General features: G+C 37.9%; 1 protein-coding gene across 1 annotated transcript; it reads right to left on the bottom strand.

Annotated features, from left to right (window-relative positions):
• Positions 1-22: 22 nt before the first annotated feature.
• LOC149045232 (ATP-dependent RNA helicase DDX24-like) lies at positions 23-13,054 on the bottom strand. Its single transcript, XM_089208174.1, has 16 exons — positions 12,281-13,054; positions 10,238-10,421; positions 8,106-8,266; positions 7,341-7,589; positions 6,289-6,399; positions 5,817-5,941; positions 5,515-5,648; positions 5,127-5,248; positions 4,724-4,893; positions 4,118-4,229; positions 3,393-3,510; positions 2,172-2,268; positions 1,807-1,884; positions 1,481-1,545; positions 1,065-1,163; positions 23-755 (listed from the first exon to the last, which is right to left on the bottom strand). The coding sequence occupies exons 1-16, from the start codon at positions 12,476-12,478 to the stop codon at positions 673-675; spliced, it is 2,106 nt and encodes a 701-aa protein (XP_089064300.1). The 5' UTR covers positions 12,479-13,054; the 3' UTR covers positions 23-672.
• Between the last annotated feature and the right edge of the window lie 3,353 nt (positions 13,055-16,407).

Genomic DNA, 16,407 nt, shown 5'->3' with positions numbered 1-16,407 from the left:
TGTGAACGAGACTTGGAGTGAGTTCTCAGTAAATGACTTATTTATTAGAAAAGGGTTATTCTTCACGTCTCCTCAGGTAACGCCACTGAATCTCCTGCTTACAACACATCTACATTTTTTTTAAAAATGTTTTTATATATATGAACAAGCGAAAGGCTTGTGGACAACATTTGTCAAGCATGTGAAAAATAATTTCCCTTTAAAACAGCGTTTTCAGCTCCTTTCCGACCCATTCTTGAAACCTTCATATGACCAACGGCAATATGTGACTGAAACAACCCTAACTAACTAAATTCGGGCCACTGAGTAAAGAACAAAAAAATCTGTAAATCAATTCAAGTCATAAATCAAGAAAATGCGCAAAGTGGACATGCGTTGTCAGACTGTGACTAGTTGCTTTATCCAGTCGTATTTTACCGCGAGTCTGAAGGGTGGTGTCCCGAAGATTAAAGAACGCCATTGCTTTAAGTTACATTGTATCCATATAGCATCGGGGTCAAAGACTTTGAGACGAGATTTTAGTTTATTCTGCCACTGACTGGTCAACCTTGCTCAAATCAACTCTTTCTCTTCCAGTCTAGTTGTTACAAGTAAGAATCTTTCTCCATTTCGTGTTTTTAATCTCCCTTCTTCTTTCACGATCAGTTGTCGACCTCGTTTGAAGAATGCAAGTTACGTTTTGCTTTTCTTGTTTCTTTTCTTTCTTCTTACATCTTCAACAGCCACTTTTTCATTATCTTCTAAATTCGTGTCGGCTGTGAATACCGAAATAAGACGAACATTTAAACAATTGGCACATGACTAGGAATGGAAAAAAGCAGTTATCTCATTTAAAAAAAAAAATGTGGACCAGAAAACCAGAGGATGGCAGCAGGAAAAGAGAAGATAAAAGACAAACAAACAAACAAACAAACAAACAAACAAAACAAAATAAAAGGAGCCTCAGTTGACACTAGCTCTGTTAAATCACCAATAATACTCTCACTAAAGATTAAAAAACGATGTGTTTAGCAACACATCATTTTGTCCCTCAAAATACTCTTGTTTCTCTATTCACTTAATACCTTTGATCCCTGGCATTATAAGGGATCCAGTTTTAGTCGGGTACTTTCCACTAAAACCAGCAGGAATCAGAGGTGTCTTCAGCAAACCAGTAAGTTCTGCTGTAAAATAAAACGGCACTGATATAGATCTATTAAAATATTTACCAATAAATGAAAGGAGCACTCGACTCAGGCTAAGCTAACGCTAACCCACACAAGGCTGGAAATCAAGACTGTTCACTATCTTTTCATACTTCCCTTTCACATAGAACTCAAACGTAAGAACCATGGGAACAATAATCCTCACCCCACCCTACTACTACAAGCTAAATGTAACGTATTTTGATTGCACTAAGATATTATCAGCCTGCAAGATCTATTATTTTTGGTGGGACTGTCAGTACAACCATTGTCTGCCTTAACTAAAGGTTGATTACCTTTCAATTGCTTCAGCTTTACGTGTCGCTCTTTCCTTTCTCCCTGATCTCCGAGATCTTCCAGTCTGTAAAAAACTTTTTTAAGGAAAATAAACTGAACAGGACAGTGTATAAAATGTGACATCAAACCTTCGAGACAGTAAAGTTCCAGAACACCAGTTCCGCCCGTTCCGTTGAAATGTTTTCTGACAATAAATGCATTCAAGCCCAAACCACCTAAGACTGATGTTGAGGCTGGTAGTCTAAATAGTCCCAGACCATGTGATAGCACACAGGAGCGAAGAATGCGCATGTAAATGTATGAATTATCTCATCGAAAAAGATACAAATCTTCGTCAACTTCAATGTCCATGGCTTTGGCAGAGGCAAGTATCCAGTCATTACTTGACTTTTTGCGCCTAAACCTGTGAATATGGTTCGATGGCTTTCATAAGAGGGGGAGTTTAGACAAAGGGAAAGGGAGGGGAGGGGGGGGGGAGGGTTGGAAAGAATTGAGAATGAAGGAGACAAGATCCGTTACTGCGTGAACAATTCTTTGTGCAAAAAATGCTGAGCTGTCAAGTTCGACTGTCAAATTGGGCCTTTTTCTCAAGCGAAAGGACAAACAAACAAAAACACAAAGGGCTACCCAAAAGATAATTGCCATATTTCTCTTTTCCTTTCTTTCCTTTTTTTTTTCATCTTCACCTACTTGTGTTCTTCTTTGTCAATTTGCTTGGCGAAAGAAATTCTTTTCCTAATGGAGGACATAAAAGACACATCAACTGGAAAGGAGTCTAGCTCGTTTCCTGCAACACAAAATTTTAAAAAGAATAAAATCAAGAAAACAAATATGAACAAAAAAATGAAACAAACAAACGAACGACACGAGAGACTGTAAGTTAACCCTTAAACGCCTATTCATGACTGGCATCTAGTTTCTTCTGACAGCATCACTCCTGAATCAAACATAAAGGTCACGAGAGTACAGGGAACGACCACCTAAAGAAACTCTTGATTGTTAAAAAAATTATCTTTGTTAGTTCCATAGAAAATTCATGGAAAATGGTGTGGAGAAAATGCAAACTGATTTTTAAGGGTGTAGAGGGTTAAATTGTAGTCGGGCCCAGTGACCTCCTAAAGACGATTACGATGTACCTTTTCCTCCTAAAATATTGGTTGCGGCTAAAAGAAATATTTATCAACTAGAGGGGTATCATCTTCGTGCGATGACCAATTTCCTTAACCCTGTGATCGATAAGAGTGACCAACCTCCAACTTCTCCCAACGACTGTCACACCCAAGTAAATATTTTTAAAAAGGTTATAAATGTATCAAACACAAGATATTGGGTACTTAAAATTAACCTCTAACCTTGTTATCAAATGGGTATCCAATCATTCTCCTGTTAACAAAGCTATCCGTACACGCATTAGGTAGGATAACCCAACTACGAATGAACGGAGCAACCATTACACGTCATCAACCCAAAATGCTTTGCGTACCTAACAAGATGGCGAACGCGGGTAGTTCGAACTTGCCGTGAAGGCCAGTTTTGAAAGCGGAAAAAAAAATCAACAAGGTCACAGGTATGGTTTTAAGGACCAGATATCTTGAGTTAATACATTTTGAGCCTTTTTACCAGTATTTGTTTTAAAAATTCAGGTTCTCTTTAAAGCCACGAGAATACGGGAAATGATCACCAACTAAAGAAGCTCTTGATTGTTACACGAAATCTCCATGTCAACACCTTAAGAAATATATAGAGAACAGTATGCATGGAGAATATGCATACTAACGTTAAGGCGTAAAGATTTATCTAACTAAAAAGGAAATTTAGACGAATGGCACCTCAAACTGAGGGGGATTTCCAAATAACCTTTTAGAGTTTAACTGTTAAAGAGATACGTTAGAGATAATGAAGACACGTCACCTCCATTAAGCGTCTTCATAATTTTCTTGTATGATCCCATTTCTTCTGGGCCAACAAGAACGACACTCAGACCTTCCCTGCTCGCTCTAGCTGTCCGTCCACTGCGGTGAATGTAAAGCTGTTAACGAACACAGAGAAAGAATTTAGGAACGGAGGATCACATGAGATGGTTGCGCTAAAGTTAATACTTACATTTTGGTTACATCATTACACAACAGTTCATTATTAAACGAGATACAACTGAGGACGATAAACGATAAAAAACTGATCCTTCCATATAAACTGCATTTGGAGAACAGAGTCAATTTTTTTTCTAAATCAAAAATCATTAACTGAAATGAATTATGTTTTGATTTCGGTAGGTAAACCTCACACATATACACAAATTGGAAACAAAACAAAGATTTAGAAAATGAAGTTTTAAAAAGAAGTAAAGAGATACAATAACATAAATTTAGAGAAAGAATTCGGGTGTCAACAGCGTTCGAACTTTGCTATCCACATTCTGGTTGAGCTTCTCTTACAGTTGAGACTTGTAGCCCACACCTTGGTCAACGCATAGTCGGTTGAAGCAGCGTGCCTCCCAAAGCCTTTTGTCAAGGTAGAGTTTCGCAGAGAATGAAAGCACTGCCGCCAAAAAGCAATCGCTTCCGTTCCCGCCTACGGCACAGGCTAACCACCAACACAAGCTAACCAACCGTACACACATACTTGCACGTACTTACATCAGGGTCCTTCAGGACTTGATAGTGAATTACATGCTCAACAGCTGGTATGTCCAAACCTCTTGCGGCCACATCTGTAGCCAGAAGTAAGCCACTCGCACTTTGCTTAAATCTAACAGGCAAGAAAAAAAATAAGCCAAAATTTCATGCTGGTGTAAAATAAGTCCTATCCAGCTTTAAATATTCTCTGAGGGGGGAGAGGGGCGGGTTTTAATCAGTCAAGGCGATCCAGTTATAGTCTATATATAAAGGAAATTCCATTGTCAATCAGGATTGGTTTAATAGGTCAGTCAGGTCGTAAACTAAACTCACTGTTTTGATGAAAAAAAAATAGTAATAAGATCATGATGATTCTGATCCAAGGCCACAAAACACGCGTGTCGCCTAGTGTTTTGCGCAAAGCAAGTTGCAGAATAAAGAACGTGAAAGACGCAACAGGAAAAAGCACATTATCTACAAAATTAGGTTCCTAATTGTTGCTTTGATCTGTTTTGCTGTTTTTTTTTTCCTTTGTTTCGTGGTTTTTTTTTGTTCTTGGTTTTTATTCTTCTTTTTGTTTGTTTCATTGTTTTTTGTATTTTCCATTTCAATCAATTTTCACCCGACCTGTCTAAATTCTTTAATCTTTGCCTTTGTTGCATGCTGGCGTGAAGAACCCACGGGTCAAAGTCCAGTAGCCTAAACAAAGAGCCCAGTCTCCTCACACAGTCCACGGTGTTGGAGAAAACCAAAGTACGGCCTGGGTACCGGGAGAGGAAATAGTAGAGATATAGGTCCTAGAAAGAAAATTCAAAATAAATCTTAATGAGGTGATTTTTAAAACAACTGTATGTTTCGTAGTTCTCCTTCGATTTCACTTGGTACACCTCTGTGGCTCCGTGGATCATGTTCCTAGACAGTGCGGTGTACATGTAGATGCATTTGGCTCAAAACAATAATAAAAAGTAATAAAAAGTGTATCCTGGATCTTGAAGTGTTTCGCTTCCTTGTCAGCTCAACTATTACAAACCTTCTCTTCAATTGCACATGAGATCTTTGCTTCCGTCAGGGTTTCTACGGTTCCTCTCTTGTTAGTGACATCGATAATTTTACAACTGTTCTTCTGCAGCCCAACTTTGTCCATCAGCGACACTAAAAATGTAAAATGCAAAGAGTATTGCTGTTGACGGAAGAACACAAGCCGATCAACTTAATCATGTTTAACTAAGATGTTAGATAACAAAGACAAAAGCAAAAACAACACAATAAAAACTTCGACACACTTGATAAAGCCGCAAATTTTTGGGTTTTAAATGAAGGATAATTTAAATCATTTCATTCCTTCAGTAATAGCTGATAAAATACGTTGATGCTATCTCTAGCTTCTCTTACTCTGAGTCAAATATGCCGTGATTTACCTAAGCCTTCTTCGCTTGTGATTTTCTTTTCTTTTCCTTTCCTCTTAAACGACTTTGGAAGAGTTAAAGTTGCAGAGAAAATAAACTTCTGTAGATGTCTTCGCTTTGCAGTTCCTTCATCTTCATCATTATCACTGCGAAAAAGAAACACTAAAGTTAAAATTTTATAAAAAGAGAGTCATTTACCTCAGCTAACAGGTTGGCTGTCAAGAAAACCATTTCAGAAAGAGAAGCCTGAAAAAATTAAAGTTTCAATGGAAATTGAAGTCCATTGCTAATATAAATGTAGATGTGGTATGTACCTCTTTCTATGAATGAGCTCCAATATTAAAGACAATTCTTGAAAGTGGCCTTGCTCCACCATTCTGTCTGCCTCGTCAATTACAAGATATCTCAAGTGCTCCAAACGGCAGACATGCTCTTCCCCCTGAAATTAAACGCCGCGAGCAGATATCTCTAGAATCATCCATTTGATATAAAGAGGCTACACTCCAATTTGACTGTTGGTTATTGAAAAAAGAGAAAGAAAAAAAAAACACGCCAGGTAATGATGTTTACATAGCAGTGGAAAATGCTTACAGTTGTGCTTATTATTTTTACGGCGTTTACGAACGGAAAAACTTACGCGACATTGGAAATCCAACTTTATGCTAAAAACTACACAGGTCAACCGATCTCAAGAGAAACATACCTACATGTACAAGTGTGTGTCGACTGTTTCAGATCTCTAAAAGAAAGTGAATCAGTACAACTTATGATACATGAGGTACTTACCTCGGAAATCAAATCCCACAGTCTTCCCGGGGTGGCTACTATTATCTCAGGACACTTGTTTAAAAGTCTCTGTTGTTTTTGAGGTGCCATTCCTCCAACCACAGCAACAATCTTGGAAAAATAAATTTCAGTTTCAATTGTTTATTGATTGAAATAATTTTGAGGGACTTTGCTTGCTGGGTATTTTTCTGATAAAAGATACACGTTGAAACAGGACTGGAAGGGGCGGCTAGGGAGGGAAGGGTAGGGGGTAAATGGTACATCATAAGGGGCAGGATTGTAATTCTCTGAACAAAAGGGTTTGTATATACTTTGCTGATGAAGGGGCGAAGATAACATAAATATTTCAGCCCAGAATATGATACCACAAAACAATACAGCAAGGCGTGAAATTGCGCCTAATACAGGCGCCAATACGATTAAATTTTTCTTTTTGATGACCAAATCCTGAAAATTAGTCGCCAAATTGGCGAATGAGTTAAAAAGATTTGTAAAGATAAATCCGCGGCAAACTTCCTTGTTAAGTTTGTTTCCAAAACAGGTGAGCTTGAACGTTGTATATCATCCATCCCAGTGTCCACTTTGTGGCACGTAAAATATCTTTTTCCTAACATAATTTTGAAGGGTCTATCTAGAACGCTGACAGCGGAGAAAAATAGGTTTTGTTTGTCTTTAAGAATGGCGACCAACTTTTTTCGAACTGGCTACCACTTTGAAAGATTTAAGAGCCAAGTGGCCACCAGGAAAAAAAAACTACACGCCCTGTTCAGTTTATGTTTATGTCAGCGCTGACTCATTGTCAATTTAAGTTGCTTAAGCTTATTGAGGCTACAAATTTATGTTTCCAAAAGAAAATATAAAAAACACTTTCCAAACAAGAGATAGGTTTGCCTTCTGCTCTACTGAAAAAAATAGTATTAAATAAAGGCTATCGAGACAAAATTGACTTATGCCAATAAAAATAAAGTGATAATTGAGTTTCTAACAATGGAAAACAGAATCTAACTGTGGAGGTAACTTCCAAATTGTCAATTTAAGTACATAAAGTTTACCTCTAAAGATGTATGTTTTGCAGCCTGCTTGAGATGATTTTTTATTTGTATAGCCAATTCTCTGGTTGGTGTCATTATCAACGCCAGGAGTGGTTTCTTGAGCTTGGATGTTCCAGTACCAGTTTCTGTGGCTTCTGTAGCATTATTTTTGGTAGCATATTCTGTAGTTTCTCCTGCTTCTTGACTGGTCTTCTGGCCAAGGGTGTGGGTGAGAATTGGAATCCCAAAGGCTAGTGTTTTACCTGAACCCTTGTAAAAATATATATTTTATTTAACATCCTCCTTAAAAACCAGCCATTCGTGAAATCAAAACTTCTCTATAGGAGGGAAGAACTATCAAATTATTTCTTAAGAGATTAAAATTTAACTTTCAATCTGTCAGTCTGTCAGTCTGAGTTCTTTCAAGAGGTACACCATACACATACTTTCAGCTCAACGGCCCTCCTCAAGAGTGCTTTAACAAAAGTCATATTTGTAATTATTCAACACTCTCTTAGTACTTAGACATTAATTCAGGTCAAAGACCAGCTCTAAAGTAACAGAAACTGTTTGCTATAATGTGTGGGAAAGTCTTCTTGTATGTAAATGAGCAAGGTGTACATCATATTAAATACATGTACATGTTGAAAAAGTATTTTTTCCGCTCTCTCTCTCCCTCTCAAAAAAATAAAAATAAGTATTTAAAAAAGTTGTGCAACCAAGTAAACAAACAATGGATATAGTAAAAGAGACTTCCACCAATCCAACTGCTCTGATTCAACTCACTGTTTCTGCTGCACCAATGATGTCCCTGTGGTGGAATATTGCAGGTGGAAGGGAAAGAGTCTGTATAGGGGTTGGTGTAATAAAACTTTGTTCACTGAGTCCTCTCTGAACTTCTTTGGGAACACCAAGGACTTCCCAAGCACTCACATCTGCCCTGGGCTCTACAGTTTAGTTCATTCAAAATGAACAATTTAGCTATAAAAAATGACTGCATCTCAACCTCATACTGTACATGTAGTGTTGGTGGGGAATATCACATTATTACAGTTGTATGTGTTGTGGTTCAATTTTATCCTTGGCTCAGATTTTATTTTGTTTTGTTTTTGTTTTTGTTTTTTGGGTATTGCAATGTACGGTAATGAGTTTGAAACAAAGGAAATTAAAATTTGAACCAAGGATAAAATTGCACCACAATATATGCAATGAGTTATTTGTACCTGGCTGAATATGAAAAATGTCAATGAAGGTTACATAATCTAAATCAATGAATACTTTTTTAATAAATAATAATAATCATAATAATAACCAACTTATTGGTAAAATTACATAATTTATAGAAAATTGTGACCCTCCACGGGAAAACGGACACTAACGCTTTTCCGTTTAAGCTGCAAAACCGTTTACTATCCGTTTATATCCGTTTAAACGGTTCATGAAAGCGTTTAAACGGTTTGCTTATCCGTTTAAAAAAATTTGCATCCGTTTAACGCTTTAGCTAAAACGTTTAAGCGGTTTGCTCATCAGTTTAAAAAAATTTGCATCCGTTTAACGCTTTTGCCAAAACGTTTAAGCGGTTTGCTCATCCGTTTAAAAAAATTTGCATCCGTTTAAAAAAATTTGCATCCGTTCAACGCTCTAGCAAAAACATTTAAACGGTTTGCTGACCCGTTTTAAAAAAAAAGCTATCCGTTTAAAGTTCCACGGAAAGCTTTGGACTGTTTGCCTATCATTCTGTTATAGGCAGTTCGAAGTATCAATCTTACGTTCGCTCGATACTCGCCGGTTCTTGAAATACAGAAACACCGTATCTTATTTTGGTTTTATCTTTTGCATGATCATAGTAAGCGAGTTTCCGTCGCATCCTTTGACAAACAAGTTAAATCGGCTACTCTCTTTCTGTTTATATCATCTTGATTCATCTTTCTTGGTTTTATTGACAATCATTTTAACGGCCCCGCCTGGTGGGTGACACCGATTCGACCTTTTATTTGCAATGGAACTTCATTGCGTTATTTGACCTTGAAAGGTCTCGGCTTCAGACAAGGTGGCGGCATTGCATATGCAAATTTGTTTCGCGAAACTTCCGAACAGGAAAAATGAAGTTCATTTTCAATACTAATAAGAATAAACAAAGGAGAAGATTATGAGTTTCTCGCGGTAGCCGTTCAGGATATTCGGCAGCGAAACTATTCTCAGTAAATTGCGCTTATTTCATGAATGTCACACGAAAGCGGCAGTAATTAACCCAGAAATAAAATGCGCAAGTATATGCTAGTTATTACTTTTCAAATTATCATGCTCAATATTTTCGCTTTAAAGGATAATTATCCGTCGTCACTCTGAAAGTTTTTGCGCAGAAGATCTCGCCGGCTCAACCACAGCCGTTAAACATTAATTTTAAGCTCATCGTTTGTCGATTTTGGTCAACCGTTTCTCGGTTTAAGCTATCCGTTTTTGGACTTTGGTCAACTGTTTAACGTTTCGGGCTGACCGTTTTTATTTTTGGTCAACCGTTTAACAGTGTGAGCCATCCGTTTTTGAACTTTGGTCAACCGTTTAACGTTTCGTGCTATCCGTTTTTATTTTTGGTCAACCGTTTGAGGGCCTAAGCTATCCGTTTTTGGACTTTGGTCAACCGTTTAAATTTTTTGCCATCCGTTTAAGCGGTTATGGCATCCGTTTAAACGCTCGAGTTAACCGTTTACTATCCGTTTACAACCGTTTTTCGAGACCGTTTAACGGAAAAGCGTTAGTGTCCGTTTTCCCGTGAATTCTTTGCCAACACAACATTATCTACACAAAATGTGCCTGATTCTCTTGTTTATAGAACATTTCACGTACAATCATAGGAGTAAAAAATTGTACTTTGTTTGGTGCATTTCCCATCCATAATTCCAGAAAGTAATTCTTACCTGGAGGATCTTCCTCCAGTCTATTGTCAGTGACCATTTCTACTCTGTTTTGCTCTTCTGACTGGGCTTTACTTTGGGCCTTGTTTTTCTTTTTCCTCTTTTTTTTTCCTTTTGTCTGTTGGTCATTCTTTGTGCTTTTTTCAAGTTGTGTGAGTGGTGTGGTATCTGTTTGTTCCTGATTATCCTGAAGATATAAAATCAAAGTAGAATACTGTGTAGCTTTTTTGTATATATTTTTTTTTCTGTGAGCCAAAATTTTAGAGAAAACCAAAAAAAAGCCTGTATTGTTAAATACAAATAATTGTACATGTATGTGTAAAGACTGAAAAAATGCATGAGCCCTTGGGCCAGTGCAGTCTGCTGTCTTTGAAAAATTAAGGACAAATTGCTCTCAAAATGATTTTGATGACTTGATGTATTTTCATGTAGTTCTTGTGGAGAGTGTTACTGTTGTTGTTGCTGTTGTTTCTTTTTGCTTGTTTGTTTGTTTTTTTTTCATTCAAGGTACGACTAGCAGTTATCTTTAATTTGTTTTGTTTCTGATGTCAAACACACCCAATCTAACTCAGGAGTCAAGTCATTCCATTTGAGTTGAATTGAGTTGATTGAACAAGATTTTCAGTATCACAAGATGACTTAATTGCTAGTGCCTTCATCAGGGGTGATCTAAACACTGCAACAAAAGGTCCTGTTATACCATCCCTAATTAGCTACCTTTTTTTCTGACAAGGTGTAAATAGGTGTCAGGAAGTAAGCCGCCATCATCATTAAAGGAGCGCAGGTGGAGTTAATATGCCAGGCTTCCAAACAAAGGTGCTGGTGGTAACGCCGATTAGTAGTGATAATTTTAGAATTATCCCCCCAATTGTATGGTTATTTAGGTATGTGTGCTCCAATAAAGCTGAATTTTCTTTTTTGCGAAAGAAAGCTGCTTTTTGATGTTCTTTCAAATGTGTACCAAGCTGATGTTTGGTCTTCCAGTGTATTCGTTGTGACACAGTCATTGCAAGGAATAGAATAAATGGCATCAGTTTGTTGTTCTTTTGTGACAGGATCCTTAGGTTTGGCAAAAATATACCCCGAAGTCTGAGAAGGTTTTTGAGCAACTTTAATGTTGTGGCTATTCAAAATTCTCTTAATGGGTTCCATAACACCCTGAATGTAAGGAATAACAGCAAAACCAGTTGCTGGTTCCCTTTCATCAGGAGTGCTACTAGTTGTAACTGGTTTTTGGTAGTTGTGGAGAGGAGTCTTTGTATGGCCATTTGCCTTTTGGACATTTGAAACATATTTCCTCTCCTCAGCCTTCGAATTGAGTGAAGATGGTAGACAGTCAGCCCTCCTGAGTAAAGTTTTGGCTACAGACTTTTTATGGCAAATAGGGTGGTGAGAATCGAAAGCGAATTATTTCTCTGTGTGGGTAGGTTTATTACCTGATGCCTATTTACACCTCATCAGAAAAAAAGGCAGCTAATTAGTGATGGTATAAAAGGACCTCTTGTTGCAGCATTTGGATCACCTCTGATGAAGGCACTAGACAGGAGTGTTGAAATGTTGGGTCTATGAATTATAACTTCTTTGGTTACATTCCTTAAATCCTTAAACCAGAGTAGCATCAAACCCTGTCTGATTGTCCACCTGGTGGCCATGTTAACTTTAATATAACTTCTGGTGGGTCGATAAATAAATGATTCAGCCCAATTTGAATGTAATGGAGAACCCTCAATTTTGTGTCAGTATAGACTGCACAAACATACATTTATGACATACATGTATTTTCTAAGATTGGATGATGCACAGGAGACTTCATCCATAAAATTTGCTGAAAATTCTCCCATTTATTACATTTAATAATTAAAGGTGAGTAATGATAAAAAAATAAATAAACAAAAAAATTGACATACAAATATATTTTTTCCAATTTCTCAGTTACATGTACAAACTCAAACTTAAGTCAAATACAAAGTAATTTCACCACGTGCTTGAATCTTATTTTCTGAATTTAGCAACGCGGTAGGTTTTAAAGCACTTTAAGTAATTCACCTTCTGCGGCGGCCGCTCTTTTATTTTCTTCTTCCGAGCTGGTCCACTTGTACCAATTCCTGTTAGTTCTTTTAGATCATAATCTTCCATGACTTCAAGGGACACAAATCCATCCATTTCGCCCGCAAAGAACGAAGGATCGTCCAATACTACTGGTTCCCATTTCCGCTTCTTCCCTTTCGAATTCTTCTCTGCCATTATGGAGCAATGAGCAAAGAGCTTTAACTGAGAAACTGAATATAAACGCTCTTTTGAATAACAGCAACAGTTCTGGTTTATCCCTAGAGAGTTAATAAAAACACTCTCACGTCGTCCGCCATTATGGATTACTTGCCAGAGAAAGACTGGATATGAAGTTGTACTGCGTGTGATTCAAACAGGAGTCATGCGCTGATTTACCGCGACAGATCTTTTCTCTCTTCGCTGAATCAGCTGAAACCGTTGTGAAACGTGAATGAAAGGACTAACATGGCGAAAGAACACCGTACATTCAAAGAGGAGTGCTCTTTCATTGAGCGCTTGAACAAAAACTCGTTCCTTATTAAGAAAGGCTTTGTCCCAAACATGAAGGTAAGTGAACGCGAGCCAAACATCGGATCAGAGGCCCAACTCCAGCTGAGTAGCGTGCGCATCAAAATACATGTCCTACGATGTAATACGTGAGAATGTTCATATTAGGCCATGTTCATCTAAAATAAATCCCCTTACACCCGCCATATCCGTCGAAGTAATTTCCTTCTTTGAAATAGGTTTTGTCACGACGAAAATTGGTTCAACTAGATTTTGTTCACCCCCCCCCCCCTTACACACCTTTTCAGCCCACGTTATGATCAAATCCTAGCCCCCTGCCCCCCTCCACGTCTCTTATGTCAGGACTGTTTCCTCTTTTTTTTTTTTTGTTTCAATCAGTCAATTCACGAACTACAGTCAAACCTGTCTTAGGTGGCACCGTATTTAAGCACTCGCACTGTATTGAACGCCTTATTCCTGTGGGTGACGACTTAATACAGGGTTGACCAAATTGTATCCATTATCCATCTCCATTTCCCCAAGTTGCAGACTGTGGCGTTTTTCTGTAAATTGTTGCAAGAATGTTCTAGTCAATTAGTACCATGGACAAATTTTTACACACTCTTTCAGATACAAGACTTGAGCTGTGCATTGCAGCTATTTGACTCCGAAGTTCACACTATTCTTTTCTTTTTCTTTTTCTTTAAAGGTTGAAGGTATCTTCTAGTAAATGAGTTGCTGGAAAAGCTAATGTTTGATGAGCTGAAGAACTGGGCTGGAACTCAAGGTACAGTACTCTGAACATTTGGAATATAATACTGTTGTATTTGCTGCATTTGTCTTATTCCTTTTATACAGTTAAATTAAATTGCTCTCCAGGTATTGGTGGTTTCCTTCCTGGTGTAAAGCAGATTGCAAATGTTGCAGCTTTGCCTGGAATTGTTGGTGTAAGAATGATCATAACTTTTTCTTGTTGAAATTATAACTTAGTGTAATGTGTGTTTCCAGAAAATATCTATACCCCCACCACGGAGGGAATTTCATATAGGACCGCCCCACCCCTTCGGATTTTCCATTTTGGGGTAGCAGTGGTAGCCCCCTCACCCCTCTGGAACTTCCAAAGAATTTTCTACCACCCCTTATACCCCCTGGAAATATATTTTTTTCTCGTAGCAAGCAACAAACAAGAGGGACGTGTGATTTTGTCGCGTGTATATTCGAGAGATGGCGTACACGCGCAAGGTAAACGTCGCTAACTAGCTTAAACTTAATGTTTGCTTTATTTTTAAATACAACACTTATCCTTAAACATTTAACACAGTATTCTCAGTACACGAAAGGAGAAAAAAACTGTACAAGTCGCAACAAAACACTTTTGAACTGTTAAGTTTGTACAATGTACTGAGAAAATTGCGTGCACTTGAAATGGAAACGAAAGTGAAATGTGATCATCGCAGTAAATTTTCCAATTTAAGCAATTGGAAAGAAGAAGCCTGAAAAAAATCAGGGCTTCAACGGGATTCGAACCCGTGACCTCCGCGATACCGGTGCGATGCTCTACCAACTGAGCTATGAAGCCACACATTGGGAGCGAGGTCAATTTATTGAGTTCATATCTTCCCGGAAATGGAAACGTTCGAAATCACATTGAGCAACGTAAATTTGTACAAAATTGTGTCATAAATAAGAGAGCAAAAGAGAAAACCGAGTCAGCAGTAAGTTATTTTGAACTCATCTTTCCAAATTCCAGCCTCTAATGTAAAATTTCTTCACACAAGCATTGATTCTTGTTAACAGCGGGTCGATAATTTCGTCCGATTGTGCTTAAACAAACCTTGGCTAGTTACCAGTCCCACGCGCATATATACAAAGCCCTGGATCCTAATGTTTCTCAATGTTACTATCAACTGTTTTCTACTACGGTACGACTGTACTTATCATTCATTGTAACATCGCAAGCAAGTAAGCCATAAAGAAATCGTCAAGTCTCCTACACATTATGATGCAACGGAATTAAGCTCAGTGCAGATCAAAATTAATAGATGGCTGGAGTCAATAAGGGGTAGTGAATGGTAAATTTATGCGAAACTTTGCGAGACGGCGAGACCAGCGTTTTTTTTTTTTTTGCGAGACCGAGACAGTTATTTGTAAATTTTACGAACGCGAAACGTGTTATGACCGAGGAAAATCCCTAGGTAACCACTCCTGTTGGTTGTAATCTTTGGAGACTGGTAACGAGTTATGGCGGCTCCGTTCGAAAAACAAAGTAATTCTCTTCTTTATTTGATGTTATTTATGTTCCAAAGCGCTACAAGGATAAAAGAAAACTTTCTTTTGCTGCAGAACTGTTAGAAGCATCGTAATTTAACAACCTAAACTTCAGAACGTCCCACTAAAGTAGGTAAAAGGCGCCAATTGACATACGAAGAAAGTCGATCGACTTCCTACCCTCTGGACGAAAATTTCGCCTCTTATCCCCCATCCCCTCTGCAATTTCCTGGGACTTTGACCCCCCCACCCCTCTGGAATTTCCAATTCCCTCCGTGGTGGGGGTATGGATATTTTCTGGAAACACACAATTGAAACTTGTTCAACCCTGGGCCCAGTGGTTGGAAGGATGATAAGTGCTAACCCAGAGTTAAAATTAATTCTAATCAGGGTGTGTTCAATCCTTTGTTTAAAAGCCTTTTTAGAATAATTTGCTATAATTTCTTTAGAGCATCTAATCGTCAAATTGCAGACTAAAAGAATTGTACATACTGAATTTTATTTGAAAGCTTTCAGCTATGAAATCAGATTTCACACTGACTGTTAGTTGTCTAAACTCAGCTTTTAACAAACTGACCCTGTACTCTTGGGAAGTAGAGAAAGTATAAAGTGGAGATGACAGAAGAGTTTCTTGTTATACAGTTTGTGTTTCCATAGTATTTTCACATAAAGATTTCACTTAAAGTGGTGCCAAATAGAGCATCCAGTTATCCAGTTAGATCCAGTTATCCCATTATTTCAGAATTTTGGTTTGTTGAACTTTCTCTGTGGTAAACTTTTATTTCCTTCTCAATACTTTTAGAAAATTCTGAAATTGTATGAGTCGAATACCAGTATCCTAATATCCTTCTCAGGGAAAATGCACATATTTTTTCCAGGCGAAATAAGTCCTGAAAAAAGTACTTTCAGAAACAATATCATTCATCTTTAGATGGATTTGTCATCTCTGAAAGAACTTATCATCTCGTCAATAGGACTATATGAATGACAATATACCCCCAGGCAGAACTTTTTTTATCATCTTTTTTTTTTAATGGAAAAATCTGTAATTTTGACAACATGCCAAAGCAATACCACCAAACAACAGTAATAAAAAAAGGCTATGTATCTCTGTTTCTATTCTGAAATGTTTACTCATATTTTTTACTTCGCCCTCAGAGATCAGTTGGACTACCAGATGTTCATTCTGGCTATGCAGGGGTGGATCCAGGATTTTGAGTGAGTAGTTTCCACCCGAGGACCCACTCCTGCTAGGGGGGTTCGGGGGCATGCCCCCCCGAGAAAATTTGAAATTTGGAGCTCTCTAAAGGCCATTTCATGCATTTTTAGAAAATTTAATTGCCCCCAAA

The sequence above is a fragment of the Pocillopora damicornis genome, chromosome 5, assembly GCF_964200805.1.
Source record: "Pocillopora damicornis chromosome 5, jaPocDami1.2, whole genome shotgun sequence".
Lineage (NCBI taxonomy): Eukaryota > Metazoa > Cnidaria > Anthozoa > Scleractinia > Pocilloporidae > Pocillopora > Pocillopora damicornis.
Note: the sequence above shows the minus strand (reverse complement) of the source record. Positions and strands in the feature narration are given on the sequence as shown.